Raw genomic sequence first — 27,616 nt, 5'->3', positions numbered from 1 at the left:
AATTGGAGGAGAAATGACTCCTGCTGTTGCTTCAAGACTCAGCTCTTCCTTTATAAACCCTCCATGTCAGCTCCTCCCCCTTTTCTGAGGCTCACTATAACAATAAATACGGCTCACTATAACAATAAATACGGCTCACTATAACAATAAATACGGCTCACTATAACAATAAATACGGCTCACTATAACAATAATAACGCAGATATAACTGCGCCCTCTCATTCATGCATTACCTATACTGACTGCTGGAAAGGAGTTTGGGAGGCAGGGATAGTGCCTCAGTCAGTTATACACGGGACTAGTATGTACTTGTACCTCAGGTAATTAATATAAAAACCCCAGCAAGATGATTAATAAATGTGTCAAATACCTGTACATGTCACCATTAGGTTTTCTTCCACTATAAGAAGTTTAAGAAGCGTTTGCCCACCAATAAAATGGCGGCGTTAGGTTAATGAAGACCCGGAAGTGCGAACTGTGCAAGCTTTTAATTTGTCCACAGTGGGCGGCTTTGATGGAAAACAGAACTACGTCACTGAGGCGCGACAAAGGTACCTCCCTCTGGAGCTTTTGGATGCTAGTTACTGTTCTGCATCGCTGACAGAGCTGAGGTGAGGGAAAACTCACTGAGGGACAGGCTGCCCCTGTAACTCCCTCCCCTGTGTCCCTGGCATTGTCCCTCCCCTGCACTCACATCTCCAGCCTGGGCTACTGGGTAAGTGCTTTTCCCTCCTCCTCCTCCTCCTCCTCCTCCCTGCACTGTCTGTGGGACTGGGGGTTAATCCCGCTGCAGGGGCTGATAGAGAGGGGCGGCTGTGGGACTGGGGGTTAATCCCGCTGCAGGGGCTGATAGAGAGGGGCGGCTGTGGGACTGGGGGTTAATCCCGCTGCAGGGGCCGATAGAGAGGGGCGGCTGTGGGACTGGGGGTTAATCCCGCTGCAGGGGCTGATAGAGAGGGGCGGCTGTGGGACTGGGGGTTAATCCCGCTGCAGGGGCTGATAGAGAGGGGCGGCTGTGGGACTGGGGGTTAATCCCGCTGCAGGGGCTGATAGAGAGGGGCGGCTGTGGGACTGGGGGTTAATCCCGCTGCAGGGGCTGATAGAGAGGGGCGGCTGTGGGACTGGGGGTTAATCCCGCTGCAGGGGCTGATAGAGAGGGGCGGCTGTGGGACTGGGGGTTAATCCCGCTGCAGGGGCTGATAGAGAGGGGCGGCTGTGGGACTGGGGGTTGATCCCGCTGCAGGGGCTGATAGAGAGGGGCGGCTGTGGGACTGGGGGTTAATCCCGCTGCAGGGGCTGATAGAGAGGGGCGGCTGTGGGACTGGGGGTTAATCCCGCTGCAGGGGCTGATAGAGAGGGGCGGCTGTGGGACTGGGGGTTGATCCCGCTGCAGGGGCTGATAGAGAGGGGCGGCTGTGGGACTGGGGGTTAATCCCGCTGCAGGGGCTGATAGAGAGGGGGGACTGTGGGACTGGGGGTTAATCCCGCTGCAGGGGCCGATAGAGAGGGGCGGCTGTGGGACTGGGGGTTAATCCCGCTGCAGGGGCCGATAGAGAGGGGCGGCTGTGGGACTGGGGGTTAATCCCGCTGCAGGGGCCGATAGAGAGGGGCGGCTGTGGGACTGGGGGTTAATCCCGCTGCAGGGGCCGATAGAGAGGGGCGGCTGTGGGACTGGGGGTTAATCCCGCTGCAGGGGCCGATAGAGAGGGGCGGCTGTGGGACTGGGGGTTAATCCCGCTGCAGGGGCCGATAGAGAGGGGCGGCTGTGGGACTGGGGGTTAATCCCGCTGCAGGGGCTGATAGAGAGGGGCGGCTGTGGGACTGGGGGTTAATCCCGCTGCAGGGGCCGATAGAGAGGGGCGGCTGTGGGGCTGGGGGTTAATCCCGCTGCAGGGGCCGATAGAGAGGGGCGGCTGTGGGACTGGGGGTTAATCCCGCTGCAGGGGCTGATAGAGAGGGGCGGCTGTGGGACTGGGGGTTAATCCCGCTGCAGGGCTGATAGAGAGGGGCGGCTGTGGGACTGGGGGTTAATCCCGCTGCAGGGGCTGATAGAGAGGGGCGGCTGTGGGACTGGGGGTTAATCCCGCTGCAGGGGCTGATAGAGAGGGGCGGCTGTGGGACTGGGGGTTAATCCCGCTGCAGGGGCCGATAGAGAGGGGCGGCTGTGGGACTGGGGGTTAATCCCGCTGCAGGGGCCGATAGAGAGGGGCGGCTGTGGGACTGGGGGTTAATCCCGCTGCAGGGGCCGATAGAGAGGGGCGGCTGTGGGACTGGGGGTTAATCCCGCTGCAGGGGCCGATAGAGAGGGGCGGCTGTGGGACTGGGGGTTAATCCCGCTGCAGGGCCGATAGAGAGGGGCGGCTGTGGGACTGGGGGTTAATCCCGCTGCAGGGGCTGATAGAGAGGGACGGCTGTGGGACTGGGGGTTAATCCCGCTGCAGGGGCTGATAGAGAGGGGCGGCTGTGGGACTGGGGGTTAATCCCGCTGCAGGGGCCGATAGAGAGGGGCGGCTGTGGGACTGGGGGTTAATCCCGCTGCAGGGGCCGATAGAGAGGGGCGGCTGTGGGACTGGGGGTTAATCCCGCTGCAGGGGCCGATAGAGAGGGGCGGCTGTGGGACTGGGGGTTAATTCCGCTGCAGGGGCTGATAGAGAGGGGCGGCTGTGGGACTGGGGGTTAATCCCGCTGCAGGGGCCGATAGAGAGGGGCGGCTGTGGGACTGGGGGTTAATCCCGCTGCAGGGGCTGATAGAGAGGGGCGGCTGTGGGACTGGGGGTTAATCCCGCTGCAGGGGCTGATAGAGAGGGGCGGCTGTGGGACTGGGGGTTAATCCCGCTGCAGGGGCCGATAGAGAGGGGCAGATGGGAGGGTATCCTGCAGTGATAGGAGAGCTATGAAATTTTGGAAGTTGGACCAGAATGGGTCGGAAACTGTGGGTAATGGATTATGCCTCTTGGAGTTGGTGTAGTAAAATGGGTAAGCAGGCAGTTTTGGGATGTGTGGAAGTGCTGGATACACACCTGGGGCACCTACCAATATCGTTTTACAGAACATAGAAAACCCACTCACAGGTTGTACCCAAACTTTTTAGTATGTATGACTTGTAAAGCTGCATTTGGGTTACTTCTGTGAGTGTTGTTACATAGCAGAGTAGCATCATGGCCGCTTGGTTTTGACATCATGAGGACAAATCTCCGCATACAGTAAATAAACTATTAATCAGAAAGCTTCGTTGTGTGTAACTACTGGGGGTGCGATAGTATCCAGGCTCCCTTGGCTGCACATACAATGAGTGGTGACAGGGGGTCTGGGCCACTAGTTACATCACTGAGACAGTTTGGAAGTCTCAATCCTTTGTGTGGCTAATGTACTTTTGGTTTTCATCTTATCTAATGTTTTCCTGATATTCAGTGAATGCAGATCAAGGTCCCTCCTACGGAGTCAGAACAGCCGGAGGAGCACCACCCATTACTGAAATGGAGCCCGTCTTGTCTCGTGAGTAGCTATTTGCCTGTGTTGGAATCAGCTGCCCAATGACTACGGACGTGATCTAACAAAGTGTTGGCTCTGCTTCTCTTGCCTTGTATTGTAGGCAGGTGGAGATTAGTGGATCTCTTCTGCAGCTCTGAAAGGCGCATCTTCCTCATCAGTGCAGCTACATGGAGTAGAGATTGGCCCTAAAATGCCTGCTTTTGTGTTTTCAGCCGTTTTAGGCTCCACTCTGTGTAGCTGTGCCTGCCAGTGCAGCTATATGGAGCTGCGGAAGAGAGCAGATCTGCTTCTTTCTGCCTGCCTACGAACTGCAGGCTCAGAGAAGTGGAGCTGACGCTCTATGTGACCAGGGCCTTTCCACCAAGCTGCTGCATGAGGAATTTTTTTATAGTGTCAAGGGCAAGTGTTTGTCTGTAAAATGGAAGCAATGTGCCTTCAAATATTACGTTCTGTACCGCTTTATTGAAAATCTCTCCAAAATCTTTACCCGTAACCCTCATTTGTTCAGTTGCTGCTGGCTGCTTTTGCTCTGTTCTCTACAGCCAATCAGCAGCTATGTGGACCTGACAGGCCACTGCGGTATATTTTTTCTTGTATGAAGGTAGACCTGTGATTGGTTACCCACTTCCTTCTATACATTGAGCATTAGATCAATGGGGATCCCAAATATAGGTACCATTTTAAAAGATGCAAAATGTTAACAGTAATAATCATTTTTAAAATCCATACTCTATATATTGTATCTGTTATGGGAGAGATATTTTACCTACATGCATTCTTATGATGATAGCTTTTTGTTTTTTTCCTTAGAAATTAGATCAAGTTTGCAGGTGAAGTTGGAGGGTGAAGAGTGGGACTCTAGGAATCATTTAACCTCTATAAAGCGTGAAGTGGATTTTGTGCCTATCAATGGTGAGCCTTTTAGTTTTGTATTGAAGTAATTGTCTTTTTATAGTAAAAGTTGCCCATAAATGCTAAGATTTGTTTGGATAGCTTTTGACTATGGTGCAGGAAAGTCTGGTATGTCTGTTTGTGCAATGTCTGGTATGTCACGATGGGGATGGCAGATCCTTGGCTCGTCGGTGAATTGTCCTGTTCTTTACAGGTTTTCCAGAGAAAAAACCAGAAAAATTACAGATAAAGTTAGAGAAGGAGGAACTAAAACCAATAGAAAACTCGGCAGTTCCACTTACAGATGGTGAGTACACACATTTTTAGGCACATTTTCATGTAAATTCCATTCACAATGGTAAGAAAAGGCCCAGTGCACAGTTAATGTTCTTACAAATCCATAGTTGGACAATATAACATCACTTTAAAAATCTCATTCAATTCAGGGACCATATATCTTATTCCTAGTTGTCCAATGGCACTGACTGTTCCGCATTTACAGGTTTTTCCAAACCACAAATAAAGGAAGAAAATGAGAATCCGGAATATTATCAGTCACCAATAGAAAGCTGGACAGAACCACTTACTGAGGGGGGTAAGTAGCCAAAGTTCTTCCTGTAATACTGGGCTGGATTGTAGGAATTACCCTGTTTGTGGCAGTTGATGTAAAGTTCATGCAGAATTGAATCCCTGTTTTAGAATAGCGAATAAATACCTACATGGTGAGGCCGTACCCTTGTGTTTATTTTCCCCGGGACAATAGTGTTTGCTTGGAAAACATTGTATTATTAGCTTCTATATATTATAATATTACAGCCAGTGTACATTCCCAGCCATAAGGTATAATGGGGCACTGGCACTGAATAGTGTGTCCTTATAGCCATGTCTACTGTCAACAAATTAATAAGTAAGTAATGAAAATTCCCACATATTTCAGTGTTAGAGTCTGCTCCTAACTTCCAGGTATCGCCAGCACTGGGGGCAATCTCTTGGTAAGGGTATGCACATTAAGAAAAAGGTAACCCAGAAAGCAGACACAGTAGCTTATGACTTTCCCATAGTGACTTTTATTGCAGCATTCTCAGCACTACATGTTTGATATAACCAGCCTTCCGCGGGTGTATGTGTGTGCATGTATCCCATTACGCTATGTTATTGCTAATATTTCCCATGGCAGCACTTTAAGTGGCACATCTGTCCCTTGTGTACACAGATTTCATGGTGACTGAATCAGAAATAACACAGGTAATCATAAAGGAGGAAGAACTGGACCCTGATTATTACCAGACCCCAAGTGATACGCCTGCAGTTTCACTCTATGGTGGGGGTGAGTAACCAGGGTTCCTGTCAGTAACACCGGGCTCCCTGCTTGTGCCTGTGGGGCAGTAACACTGGGCTGGAGTTTAGGGATCTCCCTGCTTGTGCCTGTGGGGCAGTAACACTGGGCTGGAGTTTAGGGATCTCCCTGCTTGTGCCTGTGGGGCAGTAACACTGGGCTGGAGTTTAGGGATCTCCCTGCTTGTGCCTGTGGGGCAGTAACACTGGGCTGGAGTTTAGGGATCTCCCTGCTTGTGCCTGTGGGGCAGTAACACTGGGCTGGAGTTTAGGGATCTCCCTGCTTGTGCCTGTGGGGCAGTAACACTGGGCTGGAGTTTAGGGATCTCCCTGCTTGTGCCTGTGGGGCAGTAACACTGGGCTGGAGTTTAGGGATCTCCCTGCTTGTGCCTGTGGGGCAGTAACGCCGGGCTGGAGTTTAGGGATCTCCCTGCTTGTGCCTGTGGGGCAGTAACACTGGGCTGGAGTTTAGGGATCTCCCTGCTTGTGCCTGTGGGGCAGTAACGCTGGGCTGGAGTTTAGGGATCTCCCTGCTTGTGCCTGTGGGGCAGTAACACTGGGCTGGAGTTTAGGGATCTCCCTGCTTGTGCCTGTGGGGCAGTAACACTGGGCTGGAGTTTAGGGATCTCCCTGCTTGTGCCTGTGGGGCAGTAACACCGGGCTGGAGTTTAGGGATCTCCCTGCTTGTGCCTGTGGGGCAGTAACACTGGGCTGGAGTTTAGGGATCTCCCTGCTTGTGCCTGTGGGGCAGTAACACCGGGCTGGAGTTTAGGGATTTAAGTTATACAATGTGTTTTCAGACTTATTGGCACATTAAAATGCTGTTGTTTCCCCCCAACAAGGAGCAGGAAGTGACATAGGCATTGGTGGCAGACCTTCATCTGAAAGTGATAAGGTATTAAATGATAATATTTTGTAATGCACTTAATGCACTATATTTTTTTGAAATATGATTATGAGACCTAATATCTAGTTATTCCACACACAGCTAAAGGATTTACTTGAGCGTCTAAGAAAAAGGCCAGCGGTGACTGCTACTTCTGGCTGCTTCCCCTTTAATCCTCAAAGGCAAAGAATGAACAGGGCAGAAAGCCCGGGTAGTCAGGAATCCAGTGATGAGGACAACGACGTTGATGATGATGATGAAGATGATGATGAAGAGGAGGATGAGAATACAAACAGCCCAGAAAGCAGCAGCATAGATGGTGACACGGAAGAAACAGCTGAACGGGTTGAGAATGTGGATTGGTGCAACTGTGGAAACTGTGTTCCTATAGACACCCAAACAGAGAACCTTTGCTGCACTGCAGTTGAGAAGATCCGAGATCTCATTCCTTGTGGGGCTCACTGCATAACCGCACACTCAACATTTCTCAGTCAGGTTGTGGACTATGCCAGAGTGGACACTGGGTTCAAGATAATCAATTACAAGATGAAGCGGCTGCCCAAGCATAGAGTCTATATGAGGTGCTTCTATACATATATTTATTTTTAGAGTTTATCCAGTTTGGATTGAAAGGTGGATCTATTTGTTTGAATGCTAGTAGGAGCTCCTCCCCCCAGGTAAACATATCCAGTCCCCTCCATTACTTTCCCAGAACTACAACCTCTTTTGGTTCTGGGCTGTTTTCTTTCCTGTTGTCAGGACAGGGTCAGACTGGGGGGGTGCAGGGCCCACCGGGGGCTTCTGCCTCAGGGGCCCCTGCACCCCCCAATGGCCCCCGCCGCCTTCCCCCCCCCCCATCCCGCAGAAGCCTCTGACCGCCTCCCCTGAGCGCTCCTAAAAGAAACTTACCTGCGGTGCGTCGGGGGAGGGAAATAAAGAATCACGGGAGCACCCTGGGGGGGGGGGGGGGGGGGGGGAACAAATCTGTGCCGCCGGGGTTTTTCCTGGTACCCCCAACGGCCCAGTCCGACGCTGTGTCAGGATGGGGCCAAGCAAAGTGCCAGTGCATGTACTGCATGGCGGCCTAGATCCCCAAAGCTTAAATACAACTTTGTGCACTCAGGACTCAATGGCTCTTGTAATCTGCAGCTATCTATGTCCATCCCGTACAGAACTGTCAGTATCAATTGTACAGGAATGTTACCAGATCGTCTGAAAAATTACGGACGGTTCAAGAAAAAGAAATATCTCTAATTGTGTTTAATTTAAAGGGGTCGTTAACATTCATAATGTTATAGAATGTTCTGATTTTAGCAACTTTAAATTTGGCTTTCATTCATTTTTTAAAATTATTTACTTTTTCCAGCTTTCAGATGGGGGTCACTGACCCCAGCAACCAAGTGTTACTTTGTGAGGCTACAATGATATTATTATTCTTTATCTTTCTATTCAGGCCCCTCCCATACAGCTCCCAGTCTCACACCACTGCCTGATTGCTAGGGTGAATTGCTCCCTAGTACCCAGATAGCTGCTGAAATTCCAAACTGAAGAGCTGCTGAACATGGAGACCAGTTGCTAATTGGCATAGAATATGTGTACTTTCCCTATAAAGGGGACATATTTCTTTGTTTTTTTTTTTTTAATCCCCATCAGCATGTAGACCATGATGCTTAAAAGGACTGTTATCTTGAAAAATTACTTCTTTATTGGGGCTCCCATAGATCCTCTCTGGTCCATCTGTGAGATGTGGGTGTGTCCTAATGACCCCAGAACAGAATGGGGGTGCAAGTAGCCAGTCACTGCTCTGCCTTCACACACCTTTCAAAGGTGTAAAGCACTTTCATCCAATCAGGTTCACCTAGGGGCAGACTGCCTGTGGACAAGATGGGGGATTGCAAGCATATAATGCTGAGAGCTGCTACTCATCCCTAGTGGACTGGCTGGGGCACATTATGTGTTTAATCGCAGTCCTTCATTATCTTATTTTTTTATTTATTTTTTTTAAATAGGTGTTTGCGGAAAACAGCTTTTCGTTCCTTTATGGTGTGGCTGTACGGCTATCTTGGAGCAGAAGGACACAAACCTATACCGGCCTGCGCTATCAGGCGAATCCGAAAGGCCTTTCCAGATCCCAACCATAAATACACAGGATTTCCTGGGGCTCTGGACTACCTCGCAGAAAAGATGGCTCTCGATTAATGTTCTGTTTCATTATTTGACCCTGTTTCACAAGTTTTAATAATGTCACAGATTGGACTCTTATTTTTGTTTTAATAATATAGGATTGTTATGTTTTGTCAAATAGATGTTGTGTTATATATATAGGGCCAGATTCACTAAGGTGAATTTTCGTATCCGAACAATCGGCGAGAAAACCTTTTTGACTTTGATCCTTCTGTGTATGATTTTGGAAGCCTCCCATAGGGCTCAATGGCACTCTGCAGCTCCAACCCGGCCCAAGTAAAGTCTCCCATAGGGCTCAATGGCACTCTGCAGCTCCAACCCGGCCCAAGTAAAGTCTCCCATAGGGCTCAATGGCACTCTGCAGCTCCAACCCGGCCCAAGGAAAGTCTCCCATAGGGCTCAATGGCACTCTGCAGCTCCAACCTGGCCCAAGGAAAGTCTCCCATAGGGCTCAATGGCACTCTGCAGCTCCAACCTGGCCCAAGGAAAGTCTCCCATAGGGCTCAGTGGCACTCTGCAGCTCCAACCTGGCCCGAGGAGAGTCTCCCATAGGACTCAATGGCACTCTGCAGCTCCAACCCGACCCAAGGAAAGCCTCCCACAGGGCTCAATGGCACTCTGCAGCTCCAACCCGGCCCAAGGAAAGTCTCCCATAGGGCTCAATGGCACTCTGCAGCTCCAACCCAGCCCAAGGAAAGTCTCCCATAGGGCTCAATGGCACTCTGCAGCTCCAACCCAGCCCAAGGAAAGTCTCCCATAGGGCTCAGTGGCACTCTGCCGCTCCAACCCGGCCCAAGGAAAGTCTCCCATAGGGCTCAGTGGCACTCTGCAGCTCCAACCCAGCCCAAGGAAAGTCTCCCATAGGGCTCAATGGCACTCTGCAGCTCCAACCCGACCCAAGGAAAGCCTCCCATAGGGCTCAATGGCACTCTGCAGCTCCAACCCGTCCCAAGGAAAGCCTCCCATAGGGCTCAATGGCACTCTGCAGCTCCAACCCGGCCCAAGGAAAGTCTCCCATAGGGCTCAATGGCACTCTGCAGCTCCAACCCGGCCCAAGGAAAGTCTCCCATAGGGCTCAATGGCACACTGCAGCTCCAACCCGGCCCAAGGAAAGTCTCCCATAGGGCTCAATGGCACTCTGCAGCTCCAACCCGGCCCAAGGAAAGCCTCCCATAGGGCTCAATGGCACTCTGCAGCTCCAACCCGGCCCAAGGAAAGTCTCCCATAGGGCTCAATGGCACTCTGCAGCTCCAACCCGGCCCAAGGAAAGCCTCCCATAGGGCTCAATTGCACTCTGCAGCTCCAACCCGGCCCAAGGAAAGCCTCCCATAGGGCTCAATGGCACTCTGCAGCTCCAACCCGGCCCAAGGAAAGCTTCCCATAGGGCTCAATGGCACTCTGCAGCTCCAACCCGGCCCAAGGAAAGTCTCCCATAGGGCTCAATGGCACTCTGCAGCTCCAACCCGGCCCAAGGAAAGCCTCCCATAGGGCTCAATGGCACTCTGCAGCTCCAACCCGGCCCAAGGAAAGTCTCCCATAGGGCTCAATGGCACTCTGCAGCTCCAACCCGGCCCAAGGAAAGTCTCCCATAGGGCTCAATGGCACTCTGCAGCTCCAACCCGGCCCAAGGAAAGTCTCCCATAGGGCTCAATGGCACTCTGCAGCTCCAACCCGGCCCAAGGAAAGTCACCATACCGAACCCTGAATGAATCTGATATACGTACTCGTTGCGACAAATACGATTGTCACAGTACGCACAGTACCAAAACTTAGAAAAAATACAAATTTTTTGTATTCTGACTTTGATGAATGTGCCCCATAGTGTGTGTTTTTATGTGACTTTTTCATCCATTCTGAATGGATAATTTCCTTCCCTTTCACACTGGTGGAGCCTATGGTTTTATTAAAAGAGCCTGTTGGGAGACTTAGGGAAAGCAGTTTGAAGGGGCAACTGAATATTCTTCGTATACCTGCTTCACACTGCCCATAGACTTTAATACAATAACAATAAAAAAAAAATAACCTTAATCTGGTCTTTGTTCTTGTCCACCGTGGGAAAGCTTGGATTCACTTATCCAAGGGCAAGAGAGCAGCCCACAAGCAGCAAGTACAGAGAGTTATAGCTCTATCCCTGGGTAAGTACTGGTGGGAGCTTGGATACACATAACCAGGAATGGGTTATTATAGGGGCTAATGCAAATGGGCCCACAATTTAAGACATTTTTAGTATGTATAAGAAGGATTTTTATCCTGCAGCATTTTGAACTATAACTTCCAGCATCCCGCAGCAGAAAGACAGTAGAACTTAGTTAGTATTACATCCACACAACAGAGCAGGATACATGTGTTTGAGCTACACCCGGCAATTACTGCATTAAAGGAGACATATCCTATAAAAATTATGAATGTACCAGGGAATTATACTCCTCTAGATATAGAAGGATTGGGCTTAAAAAGTTGTCTTTCTGACTGATTTATTGAGAAATTCCACAAAAACCCCACTAGCCCCGCCCATCTGTGCCACTTCCTGCTGGCTGAATTCTCTGGATGAGCTGGGGAGCCGGCGGCCCTCCGTACCCTGCACTGTAGGATAGGAACCAATCAGCAGCTAGGCTGACCTGATAGGGAACTGAAGCCTGTCTGTGCTTGTGTGACTGCAGGGCTGTGATTGGCTCTCCCCCTCCTACTGTGCTTCTGGCAGGGACCGTTTGGACACGCCCACTCTCCATTTCAAACTCGGACAGAGAAGTGAGAGGATCTATAGGGAGCTCCAATAAAGGGGCCATTGTTACAGATAGGGTTAATGTTTAGCCCAAAGGGAAACCAGCACCGGATATTATTCATAATTGCCTACAAAATAAGCGTTGCCCCCCATTTATCCAATATGTCTCCTTTAAAGGAGACATATTGGATAAATGGGAAACCCCTAACCCTGTAGGCAATTATGAATAATATCCGGTGCTGGTTTCCCTTTGGGCTAAACATTAACCCTATCTGTAACAATGGCCCCTTTATTGGGGCTCCCTATAGATCCTCTCACTTCTCTGTCCGAGTTTGAAATGAAGAGTGGCTGCTGATTGGTTCCTATCCTACAGTGCAGTGTACAGAGGGCCGCCGGCTCCCCAGCTCACCCAGAGAATTCAGCCAGCAGGAAGTGGCACAGATGGGCGGGGCTAGTGGGGTTTGGGGGAATTTCTCAATAAATCAGTCAGAAACACAACTTTAAGCACAATCCTTCTATATCTAGAGGAGTATAATTCCCTGGTACATTCATAATTTTTATAGGATATGTCTCCTTTAACTAGTTGTATTAACTAGCAAGACAAGAATCCCAAGTAATGTTTAACCCACTGAGAACTATGACACAGCATGGCAGCCAAAGGACTCCTGCAGTAAGCCCTTCCCCAATGTGTGCATATCTCTGCGCTGGTACAAACCAGCAAACAAGCAGGTAGCAACTACTGCTGTTAAAATGTGTTTCTGTTATTTACTCAGGCAGCAGCAGAGAAAGGGTTAACATCCTGCATCCCCTGGTATGACAGATAGGCAATTCATTAATTAAATTAAAATACAAGGGGGGGGGGGGTATATCAGTGTAATTAATTAACTGCCCTACCAAATGATATATTTTTCCTGAAAAAGAGGTAATAGATTTTTGATTGCAAATATATCTACTAAGGGAAGGAGGGGGAACTTTAATACATTTCAGCTGGGAAATGGTTTTATTTAAAGAGGAAAATGTAAATAATGTTTAATAAAATCCCACTAATCAGTATGTTGTGTAAAAATCGTATTGGTGATAAAATGTATATAAATATAATCCGAATGTATCGGCAGATGTAACAGAAAGATGGTATAATAAGCAATACATTCGGCCCTGCAGTACCGGCTTCCACCGAAGGGGGCGCACTCAATTCCGGCTTGCAATACTTCACTAGGGTTCCGTTTGTAAGGCGGTTCTGTGTTCTTTCTCTCAGTGACGTGCGTTTATATACTGAGCGATTGGGGAACGGTTCCTTTCTTTTCTACCTTTCTGAGTTGTAAATGGCAATGTTTATAAGTGCCCACCAATATAATGGCGGCGCTCTAACCGTGACACCATGGAAGTAATAGTCTGCGCTTGTTTCTATTGGTCCTGTGTGTGAGGGAGAAGCTGCGTGTGTGTCATAGGGAGGGGACCGAGCATCCCCCAAAGGCCGGGCTGAGAGAGGCCGATTCTTCCCTTCCAACTCAGTCCGGTGAGAGCTGTTAGGGGGCATGGAAACTCCCTGTAACTCCCTCCCCCCCCTGTGTCCCTGGCATTGTCCCTCCCCTGCACTCACATCTCCAGCCTGGGCTACTGGGTAAGTGCTTTTCCCTCCTCCTCCTCCTCCTCCCTGCACTGTCTGTGGGACTGGGGGTTAATCCTGCTGCAGGGGCTGATAGAGAGGGGCGGCTGTGGGACTGGGGGTTAATCCCGCTGCAGGGGCTGATAGAGAGGGGCGGCTGTGGGACTGGGGGTTAATCCCGCTGCAGGGGCCGATAGAGAGGGGCGGCTGTGGGACTGGGGGTTAATCCCGCTGCAGGGGCTGATAGAGAGGGGCGGCTGTGGGACTGGGGGTTAATCCCGCTGCAGGGGCCGATAGAGAGGGGCGGCTGTGGGACTGGGGGTTAATCCCGCTGCAGGGGCTGATAGAGAGGGGCGGCTGTGGGACTGGGGGTTAATCCCGCTGCAGGGGCTGATAGAGAGGGGCGGCTGTGGGACTGGGGGTTAATCCCGCTGCAGGGGCTGATAGAGAGGGGCAGCTGTGGGACTGGGGGTTAATCCCGCTGCAGGGGCTGATAGAGAGGGGCGGCTGTGGGACTGGGGGTTAATCCCGCTGCAGGGGCTGATAGAGAGGGGCGGCTGTGGGACTGGGGGTTAATCCCGCTGCAGGGGCTGATAGGGGCGGCTGTGGGACTGGGGGTTAATCCCGCTGCAGGGGCTGATAGAGAGGGGCGGCTGTGGGACTGGGGGTTAATCCCGCTGCAGGGGCTGATAGAGAGGGGCGGCTGTGGGACTGGGGTTAATCCCGCTGCAGGGGCTGATAGAGAGGGGCGGCTGTGGGACTGGGGGTTAATCCCGCTGCAGGGGCTGATAGAGAGGGGCGGCTGTGGGACTGGGGGTTAATCCCGCTGCAGGGGCTGATAGAGAGGGGCGGCTGTGGGACTGGGGGTTAATCCCGCTGCAGGGGCTGATAGAGAGGGGCGGCTGTGGGACTGGGGGTTAATCCCGCTGCAGGGGCCGATAGAGAGGGGCGGCTGTGGGACTGGGGGTTAATCCCGCTGCAGGGGCTGATAGAGAGGGGCGGCTGTGGGACTGGGGGTTAATCCCGCTGCAGGGGCTGATAGAGAGGGGTGGCTGTGGGACTGGGGGTTAATCCCGCTGCAGGGGCTGATAGAGAGGGGTGGCTGTGGGACTGGGGGTTAATCCCGCTGCAGGGGCCGATAGAGAGGGGCGGCTGTGGGACTGGGGGTTAATCCCGCTGCAGGGGCTGATAGGGGCGGCTGTGGGACTGGGGGTTAATCCCGCTGCAGGGGCTGATAGAGAGGGGCGGCTGTGGGACTGGGGGTTAATCCCGCTGCAGGGGCTGATAGAGAGGGGTGGCTGTGGGACTGGGGGTTAATCCCGCTGCAGGGGCCGATAGAGAGGGGCGGCTGTGGGACTGGGGGTTAATCCCGCTGCAGGGGCTGATAGAGAGGGGCGGCTGTGGGACTGGGGGTTAATCCCGCTGCAGGGGCTGATAGAGAGGGGCGGCTGTGGGACTGGGGGTTAATCCCGCTGCAGGGGCCGATAGAGAGGGGGGGCTGTGGGACTGGGGGTTAATCCCGCTGCAGGGGCTGATAGAGAGGGGCGGCTGTGGGACTGGGGGTTAATCCCGCTGCAGGGGCTGATAGAGAGGGGGGGCTGTGGGACTGGGGGTTAATCCCGCTGCAGGGGCTGATAGAGAGGGGCGGCTGTGGGACTGGGGGTTAATCCCGCTGCAGGGGCTGATAGAGAGGGGCGGCTGTGGGACTGGGGGTTAATCCCGCTGCAGGGGCTGATAGAGAGGGGCGGCTGTGGGACTGGGGGTTAATCCCGCTGCAGGGGCTGATAGAGAGGGGCGGCTGTGGGACTGGGGGTTAACTGTCAGAATACTAACGAAATGACTTTAAAGGAGACATATCCTATAAAAATTATGAATGTACCAATGAATTATACTCCTCTAGATATAGAAGGATTGTGCTTAAAAAGTTGTGTATCAGACTGATTTATTGAGAAATTCGCACAAAACCCCACTAGCCCCGCCCATCTGTTCCACTTCCTGCTGGCTGAATTCTCTGGATGAGCTGGGGAGCCGGCGGCCCTCCGTACCCTGCACTGTAGGATAGGAACCAATCAGCAGCTAGGCTGACCTGATAGGGAACTGAAGCCTGTCTGTGCTTGTGTGACTGCAGGGCTGTGATTGGCTCTCCCCCTCCTACTGTGCTTCTGGCAGGGACCGTTGGGACACGCCCACCCCTCATGTGAAACCCAGACAGGGACCTGAGAGGATCTATAGGGAGCTCCAATAAAGGGGCCATTGTTACAGATAGGGTTAATGTTTAGCCCAAAGGGAAACCAGCACCGGATATTATTCATAATTGCCTACAAAATTAGCGTTGCCCCCCATTTATCCAATATGTCTCCTTTAACTGTCTCCTGTGCAGAACATGAGTTGGCAGTTGCTGTGTGTTCAGTCTCATCTTAATAAGTCTCAGCATCACAGAGAAGAGACCCCTGTATGAAACCAATAAGACTTACGGGTGATTCTGCCCTTTAGCTGTGGGAATAGAAAGCTGCATGTGAATGAGAGGAGACCGACCCCCTTCCAGCATGGAGCCACGTGAGTGCATTTGCTTTTTTCAGCCTTTAACCCTGTGTCCATTTACAGTACCCTGTCAGGAATATCCGGTTTTGCTCTTTCTGGGATTCTTTCTTTCCCAGTGACTGAGAAACCTATCAGAGGGGTTTCCTATAGAACTTATTTGAGCAAAGATTTTGGAACTGCAGTTGTGCAGAAAAAGTGGCAGTTGGCCCCATAGGCGGGGCCGGTAATTATGTTCCCACCCATACCTGGCTACCTGTGCCTCACGGTGTATATTTGTGGGGAATCACAAGTTATGATGAGAAGTAAAAAGTAACCCTTTCCAGCAAGTGGCGCTCCCCCTGCCGCTGCTCTGTGCCCCCCTGGGAGGCAGTTCCCATAGTAACGATGTCTGCACTAGACAAATCCCACAAACTTTATTTGATTTTTGTTCCTTAGAGATGGAGCCAAGGTTGGCAGTGAAAGTGGAGAATGAGGAGTCGGAATGTGAGGATTGTCTGAGCTCTATAAAACGTGAAACGGATCCCCCTCCTGCTGATGGTGAGTTAGAATTCTATAGGGCAAAGCTCATTTTATTTGTACAGAACAATACAGGGAGACATATTGGATAAAGGAAAACCCCTAACCCTGTAGGCAATTATGAATAATATCCGGTGCTGGTTTCCCTTTGGGCTAAACATTAACCCTATCTGTAACAATGGCCCCTTTATTGGAGCTCCCTATAGATCCTCTCAGGTCCCTGTCTGGGTTTCACATGAGGGGTGGGCGTGTCCTAACGGTCCCTGCCAGAAGCACAGTAGGAGGGGGAGAGCCAATCACAGCCCTGCAGTCACACAAGCACAGACAGGCTTCAGTTCCCTATCAGATCAGCCTAGCTGCTGATTGGTTCCTACCCTACAGTGCCGCCGCCCCCCTGCACAGCCTGGGAAAGGAGGCAGCAGGAAGTGGAACAGATGGGCGGGGCTAGTGGAGATTTGGGGGGATTTCTCAATAAATCAGCCTGAAACACAACTTTTTAAGCACAATCCTTCTATATCTGTAGGAGTATAATTCTTCTATAAATTGTTATATGATATGTCTCCTTTAATGAGTATAAGGCACTCTTGTTGTTTTACGAAATATGTCTCATTTAATGAAAGTTACATCCCACTCTGCAGGTTTCAGAGAGAAGGAAATGGAAATATTACAGATAAAGGAGGAAGAACCAGACTCTGATTATTATCAGAGCCCAATGGAAAGGAGAGCAGTTCCGCTTGCTGATGGGGGTAAGTGGATGGGACACAGGATGGGAATTTGCCTGCAGGGCAGGGTGAGTGGGGGGGGCCCAGGGGTTATTGGCTGCTGGTGCTCCCCCCATGGAACCATCTCTGCCTTGGGGCCCACTGCCACAGCCACAGGGAAGCCTGGCAATTGCTGCACCCCCATGTACAGATACTATATTGCTGCTTCTACACTTTATAGTACTATATTACTCGACTACAGTACTTTGATTCATACTTACTGATTTACATCATTCATACAAATTACATTTTTTCTATTTAGTCTCTGAAATTAAATGTGAGGATGAAGGCTCAGACGCAAAGGATCACATCACTGCCATAAAGTGTGAAACTGAGTCAGTCCCTGCAGCGGGTGAGTAACTTGTCCTGTGATATTAGAACCATCTTCTTATACAGATACAGTGAAAAAGTTCACATATATCCACTGCAGTATAACAGAGCATTCTATCACAGTGGCACAGATCCTATCTGATCCCCCCATTGTAAGCAGCAGTCCTGCCCTGCTTTATGGCTGAGATTCTAGCTATCTGTATAACAGAGCATTCTGTCACAGTGGCACAGATCCTATCTGATCCCCCCCCCCCCCATTGTAAGCAGCAGTCCTGCCCTGCTTTATGGCTGAGATTCTAGCTATCTGTATAACAGAGCATTCTGTCACAGTGGCACAGATCCTATCTGATCCCCCCATTGTAAGCAGCAGTCCTGCCCTGCTTTATGGCTGAGATTCTAGCTATCTGTATAACAGAGCATTCTGTCACAGTGGCACAGATCCTATCTGATCCCCCCATTGTAAGCAGCAGTCCTGCCCTGCTTTATGGCTGAGATTCTAGCTATCTGTATAACAGAGCATTCTGTCACAGTGGCACAGATCCTATCTGATCCCCCCATTGTAAGCAGCAGTCCTGCCCTGCTTTATGGCTGAGATTCTAGCTATCTGTATAACAGAGCATTCTGTCACAGTGGCACAGATCCTATCTGATCCCCCCATTGTAAGCAGCAGTCCTGCCCTGCTTTATGGCTGAGATTCTAGCTATCTGTATAACAGAGCATTCTGTCACAGTGGCACAGATCCTATCTGATCCCCCCATTGTAAGCAGCAGTCCTGCCCTGCTTTATGGCTGAGATTCTAGCTATTCTATCTGTATAACAGAGCATTAGATAAATAGAATGGTAAAATAAAGACATATAGTATTATAATAATCTAGAAATAGAAGGAATGTGCCTTTGAAAATTGCTTTTTGTATTGGTTTATTGGCCTCAGGGGCAGAGCTGGAAGTATTACAGATAAAGATAAAGGAGGAAGAACCGGACCCTGAGGACCATCAGACCCCAATGGAAAGCTCAGCCGCACCACTTACTGATGGGGGTAAGTAGCCAGGGACCTGTTTGTAATTGTGATTGTGATTTTAGCATCCCTTTAATGAGGAATCCCACATGGGCCCCACTGCATTAATCTCCATTTAACTTCTCCCTGAATTTTTCAGCGAAGCCAAACAGGACAGATTCGCTCATAACTAGTCAGGACCATCAGTGCAGAAAATGGCAGATACTGCTCTCAGGGGCAATTGTGTACAAATGACTATATAATCATGGGATTGCCTAATTACTTTGTATTGGAAGTGTATTTAGGGGTATGTTTATCAGACTGTGTAAAAAGTGGAGTAAAATATTATTAGTGATGTTGCTTATAGCAGCCAATCAGATGCTTTGCTTTGGTTTTCTAACTGTTGAAATCTAATTGCTGATTGGTTGCTATGAGCAACATCACAGGTAATGCTTCACTCCACTTTTTACACAGCTGGATAAATATACCCCTTATAGTTAAATAAAAGTAGGTTACTTACTGTAATTTCAGCAAAATAAACCCCACATTTAGGGATTTTGGATTGACAGAATTCCTACTCCTCTTTCTGTTTTTCTTACAGAGAGTTGTATAAATGATGGAAACTGTTGGGACCCCGACCCCCCCAGATGTTTGATAAGGCACGAGAGGCGGTTATTGACAGAAACCAGCAATCATTTTGATTCATTGGATGCAGCCAAGGAGCCATTATCGGGGGCTGGAGTATTGCCGGGGGCAGCACTGACTGACGGCACTAGATATGAGGATTGCTCAGCAAGCGCCGACACATCTGGTTTTATCTGTGAAAAATGTGGGAGGTGCTTCTCCGGGAATAGCGACCCTCTCGCCCACCTCTGCGCCGACTGTCCTGAGAATTTCACGGATCCGCACAAAAATGAGGAGGTGCAGGGGGTTCGGTTTCCGTGCAGCGAGTGTGGGAAGCACTACAACAATAAATGCAGCCTAAAAACGCATCAGTTGCTGCACACAGGGGTGAAACCATTTACTTGCAAGGACTGCCATAAAACATTCTCTCTAAGGAAAGATCTTAACCGACATCAGAAGATTCACACCGGAGAGAAACCATTCACTTGCACGGAATGCGGTAAGGGCTTCTATCTAAGGGGCAACCTTAACATCCACTACAAAATCCACACGGGGGAAAAGCCTTACGCTTGCACGGAATGTGGCAAAAGCTTCTCCGAGAAGAGCAAGCTCCGCAAACACCAAAAGATTCACACGGGGGAGAAACCATTCACCTGCACGGAATGTGGCAAGAGTTACTCTGAGAAGAGCAAACTGCTCAACCACCATAAAACCCACACGGGGGAGAACCTTTTTAACTGCACAGAATGTGGCGGAACTTTTTTAACCAAAAACTCACTTGTGCAACATCAGATGATCCACACCGGGGAGAAACCATTCACCTGCACGGAATGCGGCAAAGGCTTCTCTACCAAGAACAGCCTGACGTCCCACGAGAGGATCCACACCGGGGAGAAACCTTTCACGTGTTCCGAGTGTGGAAAATGTTTTTCTAGGAAGTGCAACTTGAACGTCCACGAGAGAATTCACCGAAAGGAAGAAGGGAAGGAACGAAAGCGCAAGTCGTTCCCGTGCACAGAATGTGGCAAGACTTTCGCTGTAAAGAACAACCTCAAGAAACACCAGCAAATTCACTCTCTGCAGAGAACCATTGAGAGGAAAAGGAACATCATCGCCCAGCAGCACATTGGGCACGTGGGGCACGTGGGGCAGGAGCAGCAGGGACTTGCACCGGTAACTCTGTGCTGCTCTGCTATTGGAGCCTCTCAGTTATCAGAGAGCAAATTAATCACAGTGCTGTTTCTACCACAGACTTCCTAGCGGGGGCAGTCAGGGCATTTATTCTACCCTGTGAAACCCAACACTATGGTGTATATCAGGCTGTGTAAAAAGTGAAGTGAAGCATTACCAGTGATGTTGCCCAGGGCAACCAATCAGCAATTAGATTTCAACAGTTAGAAAACCAAAGCAAAGCATCTGATTGGCTGCTATGAGCAGCACCGCTAGTAATGTTTTACTCCACCTTTTACACAGCATGATAAATATACCCCTTACTCAGCCTGAGTAGGTGCAACTACACCACAGTGTAATAATAGTAACCACCAGTCCATATATTGCTACAGAGGTTTTGCAGTTTCCTTGTAATGTTATACATGGGCATTCAATTATCCCATTGGAGCTTCCTGTAACTCCTCTCAGGTCCCTGTCTGGGTTTCAAGTGATGGGTGGGCGTATCCTATTGGTCCCTGCCAAAAGCACAGTAGGAGGGGGAGAGCCAATCACAGCCCTGCACTCGCACAAGCACAGACAGGCCAGTTCCCTATCAGGTCAGCCTAGCTGCTGATTGGTTCCTATCCTACAGTGCCGCCGGCCCCCCTGCACAGCCTGGGAAAGGAGGCAGCAGGAAGTGGAACAGATGGGCGGGGCTACTGGGGTTTTGTTGGAATTTTTCAATAAATCAGCTCAAACACTGCTAAGCACATTCCTTCTTTATTTATTTCACACAATGTTCCCTACTATAGTTTATATAAATACCCCGCTGTGTAGCCCCGGGGGCAGCCATTCCTGCACCGGTACAGCTGGGGTGTTTGCTACAGAAACCCTACTATAGTTTATATAAATACCCTGCTGTGTAGCCCCGGGGGCAGCCATTCCTGCACTGGTACAGCTGGGGTGTTTGCTACAGAAACCCTACTATAGTTTATATAAATACCCCGCTGTGTAGCCCCGGGGGCAGCCATTCCTGCACTGGTACAGCTGGGGTGTTTGCTACAGAAACCCTACTATAGTTTATATAAATACCCCGCTGTGTAGCCCCGGGGGCAGCCATTCCTGCACTGGTACAGCTGGGGTGTTTGCTACAGAAACCCTACTATAGTTTATATAAATACCCCGCTGTGTAGCCCCGGGGGCAGCCATTCCTGCACCGGTACAGCTGGGGTGTTTGCTACAGAAACCCTACTATAGTTTATATAAATACCCCGCTGTGTAGCCCCGGGGGCAGCCATTCCTGCACCGGTACAGCTGGGGTGTTTGCTACAGAAACCCTACTATAGTTTATATAAATACCCCGCTGTGTAGCCCCGGGGGCAGCCATTCCTGCACCGGTACAGCTGGGGTGTTTGCTACAGAAACCCTACTATAGTTTATATAAATACCCCGCTGTGTAGCCCCGGGGGTGGCCATTCCTGCACCGGTACAGCTGGGGTGTTTGCTACAGAAACCCTACTATAGTTTATATAAATACCCCGCTGTGTAGCCCCGGGGGCGGCCATTCCTGCACCGGTACAGCTGGGGTGTTTGCTACAGAAACCCTACTATAGTTTATATAAATACCCCGCTGTGTAGCCCCGGGGGCAGCCATTCCTGCACCGGTACAGCTGGGGTGTTTGCTACAGAAACCCTACTATAGTTTATATAAATACCCCGCTGTGTAGCCCCGGGGGCAGCCATTCCTGCACTGGTACAGCTAGGGTGTTTGCTACAGAAACCCTACTATAGTTTATATAAATACCCCGCTGTGTAGCCCCGGGGGCAGCCATTCCTGCACTGGTACAGCTGGGGTGTTTGCTACAGAAACCCTACTATAGTTTATATAAATACCCCGCTGTGTAGCCCCGGGGGCAGCCGTTCCTGCACCGGTACAGCTGGGGTGTTTGCTACAGAAACCCTACTATAGTTTATATAAATACCCCGCTGTGTAGCCCCGGGGGCAGCCATTCCTGCACTGGTACAGCTGGGGTGTTTGCTACAGAAACCCTACTATAGTTTATATAAATACCCCGCTGTGTAGCCCCGGGGGCAGCCATTCCTGCACTGGTACAGCTGGGGTGTTTGCTACAGAAACCCTACTATAGTTTATATAAATACCCTGCTGTTTACCAATGGGAGCAGCCATCCAAAATGAGAAATGGCACAGGTTATATAACTTATGTAGAATACAGTGTTTTATCTATTATGTAACCTGTGCCTTTTCTCCAGGCAGCCTTAGTGGCTCAGCAGCTTATTTATACAGCAGTGTTCCTGAAGCAAAGCCGCTCATTAATTATTGCTCCAGACTGAATCTCTTCTCCCATAACCCCAACAATCTTGGGCTGTTACATGAGCATTAGGAGAGCCCTGGGACTTTCCCCATTTGCTACGTTCTTTGTAAATGGCTCCAGGAAAAGATACATTTGGCCTTTAGGAAAACACAAAAACACGCTTGGAAGTCGTAAAAGGAACCAACAAGCGCTTTTAACGATATTACACTGAGTCAATATATTATGGCTCATTGCTACATATTATGTGTCACACAGCCGTGTTTAGATAATGTGAGTGGCTCTGAGAAGAGCCTTTGGGTTATTTGATGCTTAGAGTTCATCGTTCGGAGCGTTACTTGCCCTTGGCCGGCTTGGAGCTCTCGGCTTTCTTGGGCAGCAGCACGGACTGGATGTTGGGCAGGACCCCGCCCTGAGCGATAGTCACCCCTCCGAGCAGTTTGTTCAGCTCCTCATCGTTGCGCACAGCGAGCTGCAGGTGCCTGGGGATGATGCGGGTCTTCTTGTTATCCCGGGCAGCGTTCCCGGCCAACTCCAGGATCTCAGCGGTCAGGTACTCGAGTACTGCGGCCAAATAGACCGGAGCTCCGGCTCCCACCCGCTCGGCATAATTGCCTTTCCTCAGCAAGCGGTGAACACGGCCAACTGGGAACTGCAGCCCAGCCCGGGATGAGCGGGTCTTGGCCTTAGCCCGAACCTTGCCGCCTTGTTTGCCTCTGCCGGACACGATCCCCAATACAACTCAGCTACAAAGAAGTAAAAGAATGTAGCGTTCTTACTCCCAGTACTGGTTTTAGTAGGCAGCGCAGGACACACCTCTCTTCTCTAATTGGGTGAATTCTGGTTCAGCCAATCATAGTGGGGTTTTAGGAAGCGCCAATAAATTGCTCTAAGCGCATTCATCCTTTTTTTGTCATGTAAGTTCGATTGCAGCCAATCACACAGACGCTTTCTGGAACACCAATCCGTAGCTGTAGATGGGAGGGTTTATGTCATGTGACACAAACCGACCAGTTACAGACGCAGGTTCCGAGTTCCCTTATTTGCATGGGAGGGCTATAAAAGCAGCAGCCCGGGAGGAGGAGGAAACAGTTTTCTCGTTTATCAGAAAGCGTAAGGGTAGTTGATCATGCCTGAACCAGCCAAGTCCGCTCCAGCCCCGAAGAAAGGCTCCAAGAAAGCGGTGACCAAGACCCAGAAGAAAGATGGGAAGAAGCGCAGGAAGACAAGGAAGGAGAGTTACGCCATTTACGTGTACAAGGTGCTGAAGCAGGTACACCCCGATACCGGCATCTCCTCCAAGGCCATGAGCATCATGAACTCCTTTGTCAACGATGTGTTTGAGCGCATCGCAGGGGAAGCCTCCCGCCTGGCTCATTACAACAAGCGCTCCACCATCACCTCCCGGGAGATCCAGACCGCGGTCCGCCTGCTGCTGCCTGGGGAGCTGGCCAAGCACGCCGTGTCCGAGGGCACCAAGGCTGTCACCAAGTACACCAGCGCCAAGTAACTGCTGCCCCATCTCCTGCCCTACTCCCGGCAACACAAAGGCTCTTCTAAGAGCCACACACTCTCTTTAGAAGATCTGTACCTATAGCTGCAATGATTCTCTTATTACATTTTCTGCAGTGTAAAGTACCGTGAGGTTAATATTTTAGTGTTACTGCCATTATTATGAAGCACGGATTATGAGTTCTTTGATATTTCCCGCTGTCAATCTGGAAATACTTAAGCGCTGAGCCCAATGCGCTTTCCCGCTAATAATAGATGTGCGAGTACAGAATAACCTCTACTTTCCGCGTCAGAACAGCGCAAATAGTGAGCTGCGCACAAAGCGGCTGCGGCTTCGTTGTACAATGTGACACTGGTGCGGCCTTGGGACTCGGACTTCCCGTTTCCTGCCTTCCTATTAGGGGGGAAAAGCTGAATCTGTGGGCGTTACGGGTGTCAGTACCGCTTTGGCGGCCCCAGGTTGCTAGTTGAGTTGTGCAATAGCGGCACCTAGCGGGGAGTTGCGGTTTTTACAGGCTCATTTATTTGTAAGGAAATGTAACTGCTCGGTTGGGATGGGAAGGCTTTGGGTCTTTTTCGGCTTTTCTTGCCCCCGCCCCGGTCCTAATTACTATGTAACAATCAGTACCTAAGCCCAATGGAATAGTAACAGTGGGGTTGCTATGGGGGCTGCGCTGTATCGCACAACTGGGCGGGAATCGCCGCTGCACTGGGTGAGAGGAAGTTACCGGCTCTTTTGCTGGGGGAGGTGGGGGGCTCTGAAAAGAGCCTTTGGTGCAATGCGCTGGGGCCCCGGGGCCATATTACTTCTTAGGAGCGGCCTTCTTTGCTTTAGCCGCTTTGGGTTTGGCTGCCTTGGCGGGGCTCTTTGTAGCCTTAGGCTTGGTGGGCTTAGCCGGGCTCTTGGCAGCTTTGGGCTTGGCGGCCTTTTTAGCCGGGCTCTTGGCAGCTTTGGGCTTGGCAGCCTTTGCCGGTTTCTTCACCTTCTTGGGGCTCTTTGCTGCTGCCGAGACCTTCTTGGGCTTTTTAGGGGACTTGGGCGCCTTCTTTGCCGCCGCCGCTGGTTTCTTGGCTTTGGGCGCCGCTGGCTTCTTCTTGGCCGCCTTCTCCTTACTCTCCAACGGCTTCTTGTTCAGCTTGAAGGATCCGGAGGCTCCGCTCCCCTTGACTTGGGTGAGAGTCCCCTTAGTGACCAAGGCCTTGAGAGCCAGCTTGAGGCGGCTGTTGTTCCTCTCCACATCGTAGCCTCCGGCAGCCAGAGCCTTCTTGAGAGCGGCCAGGGACACCCCGCTGCGCTCCTTAGAGGCGGACACGGCTTTCGCGATGAGCTCGGCCGCGCTGGGCCCGGAGGGTTTCTTGGCTTTGGCGCCTCCCGCTGCCGCCTTCTTGGCGGCTTCAGCCGGGGGAGGGGCCGGAGCGGTCTCAGCTGCAGTCTCTGCCATTCTCGACCCAAACTCTGTTTGCAAAAAGTAATTTTGATCGAATCTCCCGAACCTCCTTATATTCAGCCTTTTTTTCCCTGATTGGTCAACTGGCAACATCAAGTATGCCTCCTATTGGGTGGTGTTGTAGCGCCGCCGCTTCTCTGTGTTTCTCCAGCCTGGAAAATTTATTTTCCAATTACCGTATAAATATCGCACAATCAGCAGCTGATCAGGTGCCACAGTAAGTTCCCTCTCCCAGGGAACGGGCACATTCTCCCCGTAGAATTCGGATTTTGCCGCCGATTCCCCGTTTCTATAAATCCGAGTATAAAGGGAATGGGTGGGACTGGGAATCCCAGGCAAGTAGCACAGTACAGGGGCCTTTGGGCCCTCGGCTGCAGTATTCAGGGAAGGGCCACACTGAGTGCGGGGCATTTAGTTCTGAGTCCGTGCCGGAGACTGATCAGTTGGGGGTTTATGTGCCGGGGAGAAGGGAACATGAGCCCGACACTGTAAGTGAGTGGCAGGACTGTATGCACAGTTGATACGTCTAAACTTTTCCCTAAAGATCAATGAACTGGGATTTACTGGAGTCTGGGGGCAGTTGGGGCAGTTCTGCTGAAACAGACGTGTCAGTGATATCAAACTGGGGGAGGAAATCGCTGGATCAATACTTTTCTCCACTTTGCACTTGGGAAATGCAGGAAGGAAAGAGAAACTGAGACAGAGAAGGAAAAATAAAAACAATGATCTAGAAGAAAAAAAAAAAAACAACATACCGGTATATGAAAAAAATGAGTGTACTAAAGGGCTGGTATTACCGATGGGAATCACGCACCTCGCTGGGGGTCTGTCCGAAATCAGCCAAAAGGACCTGCACTCACTAACCCCAAGCCCAGGGGAACCGATACATCTCTTTGGTCCCATCAGCCTTTTTATGGCCGCGTTGGCCTAGACTGTGTATGAAGAATTTCGGGTCGGGGCTCAACAATTAATAGTATGAGAGAGTAAACTCAAAGCGTTTATATTCTGTGCTGCCCCAAGGGGATGGCAGTAACGGGGTGTAAGTGCCTGGGAAACCCGGGCGGGACAGTTCCTAGGGCAGGGGGGAGAAGGCAGCAATGGGGGGGGGGGGGGTGTATTTACTGCATTCGTCTTTGATAGGACTGAGAGGGATTGTTGCCAGGAGACTGGGCAATAACTACCCAATGTACCCGGTGTTACCCACAGCCAATCAGCTCACGCATAATTACAAGTTTTCGCATTAGATACAGTATTAGGCTCTGGCTGAGTAGCGTTACTGGAACAACTAGATTCGTAGCAGCTCTGTCCCCATAAACATCTTTATGTACATTCTCGGTACCAGAGAAACAGCTCCCAAGGGAATATGTGGCGGCTCTGAGAAGAGCCTTTGGGTTTATATCGGTTTATGAGCAGATTCAGCCCCCGAAGCCGTAGAGAGTGCGGCCCTGGCGCTTGAGAGCGTACACCACATCCATGGCGGTAACGGTCTTCCTCTTGGCGTGCTCGGTGTAGGTGACGGCGTCCCGGATGACATTCTCCAGGAAAACCTTGAGGACCCCCCGAGTCTCCTCATAGATGAGGCCAGAGATGCGCTTGACTCCCCCTCTCCGTGCCAGGCGGCGGATGGCGGGCTTGGTGATGCCCTGGATGTTATCCCGCAGTACCTTCCTGTGCCGCTTGGCGCCTCCTTTCCCCAAACCCTTCCCGCCTTTGCCGCGTCCAGACATGATCCCAAATATTCGCTAATCGTTACAGTCTACGGGAAATAGCTCGTGCTTTCTCTTTTATCCTACGGGAACGGACCTGAGAGGGAACTGAGCTGGTGGGCGGAGTTTAGCGCATAATAATACATTGTCCTCGCAAACAAGTCGATTAACTAAGTCCCGCCCATAGGTTACTTGTACTGATTGGTTCAGTGAGATCAGCTGCTGGTTTTAAATCGCCCGCCAAGAAAGCGTCCGTTGGGCGCACACAGTATAAGGGGAAGCAGGAAAGGTTTTTATTGGATTGAGACGTCACTTATTTATATAATTCTTTTATATGAATCAAAGTTCAAGTGATACATTATAACTGATTATATACAGTAACTGGAAAGCGCAATCCAAACCTCAAAACGTATTTGCTGAATGTTCCCACTAATCTCTGGGAATCACATTCATATTCCCTGTATATAATCTGAGCCCCAAATCATAAAAATGACAAATTCAGAAATCCCCTCAAAATCAGTTCCCTGTAACATCCGACTCCCCTGGGATCAGAGAATAAGGAGAAGTTGGGGGGCACTCAGATCCCTTT

The 27,616-nt window shown here is 50.6% G+C and overlaps 6 protein-coding genes across 11 annotated transcripts; 3 read left to right on the top strand and 3 right to left on the bottom strand.

Moving 5' to 3' along the window:
* The first annotated feature begins 510 nt into the window (after window positions 1-510).
* Window positions 511-8,980, top strand: LOC100496808. 5 transcript variants are annotated; one of them, XM_018095110.2, is made up of 9 exons: window positions 511-611; window positions 3,412-3,495; window positions 4,303-4,404; window positions 4,598-4,690; window positions 4,886-4,978; window positions 5,597-5,710; window positions 6,561-6,613; window positions 6,707-7,185; window positions 8,614-8,980. In XM_018095110.2, exons 2-9 carry the CDS (start codon window positions 3,477-3,479, stop codon window positions 8,801-8,803), a joined length of 1,143 nt encoding a protein of 380 aa, XP_017950599.2. In that variant the 5' UTR covers window positions 511-611; window positions 3,412-3,476; the 3' UTR covers window positions 8,804-8,980. The 5 variants fall into 5 exon arrangements, with proteins under 5 accessions (XP_017950599.2, XP_031760161.1, XP_031760159.1 ...); XM_031904299.1 differs by having other exon boundaries at window positions 514-715; window positions 3,421-3,495; XM_031904298.1 differs by having other exon boundaries at window positions 514-715.
* A 3,755-nt stretch (window positions 8,981-12,735) lies between these two features.
* On the top strand, window positions 12,736-20,275 carry LOC105945406 (gastrula zinc finger protein XlCGF57.1-like). Of its 2 annotated transcripts, none has more exons than XM_031904239.1 (7): window positions 12,736-13,026; window positions 15,497-15,672; window positions 16,093-16,194; window positions 16,812-16,919; window positions 17,197-17,286; window positions 18,196-18,300; window positions 18,860-20,275. In XM_031904239.1, the coding sequence occupies exons 2-7, from the start codon at window positions 15,636-15,638 to the stop codon at window positions 20,140-20,142; spliced, it is 1,725 nt and encodes a 574-aa protein (XP_031760099.1). In that variant the 5' UTR covers window positions 12,736-13,026; window positions 15,497-15,635; the 3' UTR covers window positions 20,143-20,275. The 2 variants fall into 2 exon arrangements, with proteins under 2 accessions (XP_031760099.1, XP_031760098.1); XM_031904238.1 differs by having other exon boundaries at window positions 12,736-13,131.
* A 2,362-nt stretch (window positions 20,276-22,637) lies between these two features.
* On the bottom strand, window positions 22,638-23,410 carry LOC116411533 (histone H2A type 1-like). The gene is made up of 2 exons (XM_031903962.1): window positions 23,380-23,410; window positions 22,638-23,102 (listed from the first exon to the last, which is right to left on the bottom strand). Exons 1-2 carry the CDS (start codon window positions 23,408-23,410, stop codon window positions 22,696-22,698), a joined length of 438 nt encoding a protein of 145 aa, XP_031759822.1. The 3' UTR covers window positions 22,638-22,695.
* Window positions 23,411-23,437: 27 nt separating this feature from the next.
* LOC100498647 (histone H2B 1.1) lies at window positions 23,438-23,886 on the top strand. Its single transcript, XM_018095115.2, has one exon. The coding sequence runs from the start codon at window positions 23,491-23,493 to the stop codon at window positions 23,869-23,871; it is 381 nt and encodes a 126-aa protein (XP_017950604.1). The 5' UTR covers window positions 23,438-23,490; the 3' UTR covers window positions 23,872-23,886.
* A 738-nt stretch (window positions 23,887-24,624) lies between these two features.
* LOC100497764 (histone H1B) lies at window positions 24,625-25,330 on the bottom strand. The gene has a single exon (XM_002941346.5). The coding sequence runs from the start codon at window positions 25,313-25,315 to the stop codon at window positions 24,677-24,679; it is 639 nt and encodes a 212-aa protein (XP_002941392.3). The 5' UTR covers window positions 25,316-25,330; the 3' UTR covers window positions 24,625-24,676.
* A 1,357-nt stretch (window positions 25,331-26,687) lies between these two features.
* Window positions 26,688-27,071, bottom strand: LOC116411636 (histone H4). The gene has a single exon (XM_031904327.1). It carries the CDS (start codon window positions 27,046-27,048, stop codon window positions 26,737-26,739), a length of 312 nt encoding a protein of 103 aa, XP_031760187.1. The 5' UTR covers window positions 27,049-27,071; the 3' UTR covers window positions 26,688-26,736.
* Between the last annotated feature and the right edge of the window lie 545 nt (window positions 27,072-27,616).

The sequence above is a fragment of the Xenopus tropicalis genome, chromosome 6 (genome assembly GCF_000004195.4).
Source record: "Xenopus tropicalis strain Nigerian chromosome 6, UCB_Xtro_10.0, whole genome shotgun sequence".
In the NCBI taxonomy this organism is placed as follows: Eukaryota; Metazoa; Chordata; class Amphibia; order Anura; family Pipidae; genus Xenopus; species Xenopus tropicalis.
The sequence above is the reverse complement of the archived record's forward strand: the minus strand, read 5'-3'. Positions and strand labels throughout refer to the sequence as shown.

Coding starts and splice junctions, on each gene's coding strand:
- LOC100496808 (XM_018095110.2), top strand. Junction 4,405..4,597: donor GGATTTTGTGCCTATCAATG/GTGAGCCTTTTA, acceptor TGTTCTTTACAG/GTTTTCCAGAGAAAAAACCA. Junction 4,979..5,596: donor AGAACCACTTACTGAGGGGG/GTAAGTAGCCAA, acceptor TTGTGTACACAG/ATTTCATGGTGACTGAATCA.
- LOC105945406 (XM_031904239.1), top strand. CDS start 15,636: ATGAGAGGAGACCGACCCCCTTCCAGCATGGAGCCAC. Junction 15,673..16,092: donor CCCTTCCAGCATGGAGCCAC/GTGAGTGCATTT, acceptor TTTGTTCCTTAG/AGATGGAGCCAAGGTTGGCA. Junction 17,287..18,195: donor TGAGTCAGTCCCTGCAGCGG/GTGAGTAACTTG, acceptor TATTGGCCTCAG/GGGCAGAGCTGGAAGTATTA.
- LOC116411533 (XM_031903962.1), bottom strand. CDS start 23,410: ATGCAAATAAGGGAACTCGGAACCTGCGTCT. Junction 23,103..23,379: donor GGAACTCGGAACCTGCGTCT/GTAACTGGTCGG, acceptor TTTGTAGCTGAG/TTGTATTGGGGATCGTGTCC.
- LOC100498647 (XM_018095115.2), top strand. CDS start 23,491: ATGCCTGAACCAGCCAAGTCCGCTCCAGCCCCGAAGAAAGGCTCCAAG.
- LOC100497764 (XM_002941346.5), bottom strand. CDS start 25,315: ATGGCAGAGACTGCAGCTGAGACCGCTCCGGCCCCTCCCCCGGCTGAA.
- LOC116411636 (XM_031904327.1), bottom strand. CDS start 27,048: ATGTCTGGACGCGGCAAAGGCGGGAAGGGTTTGGGGAAAGGAGGCGCC.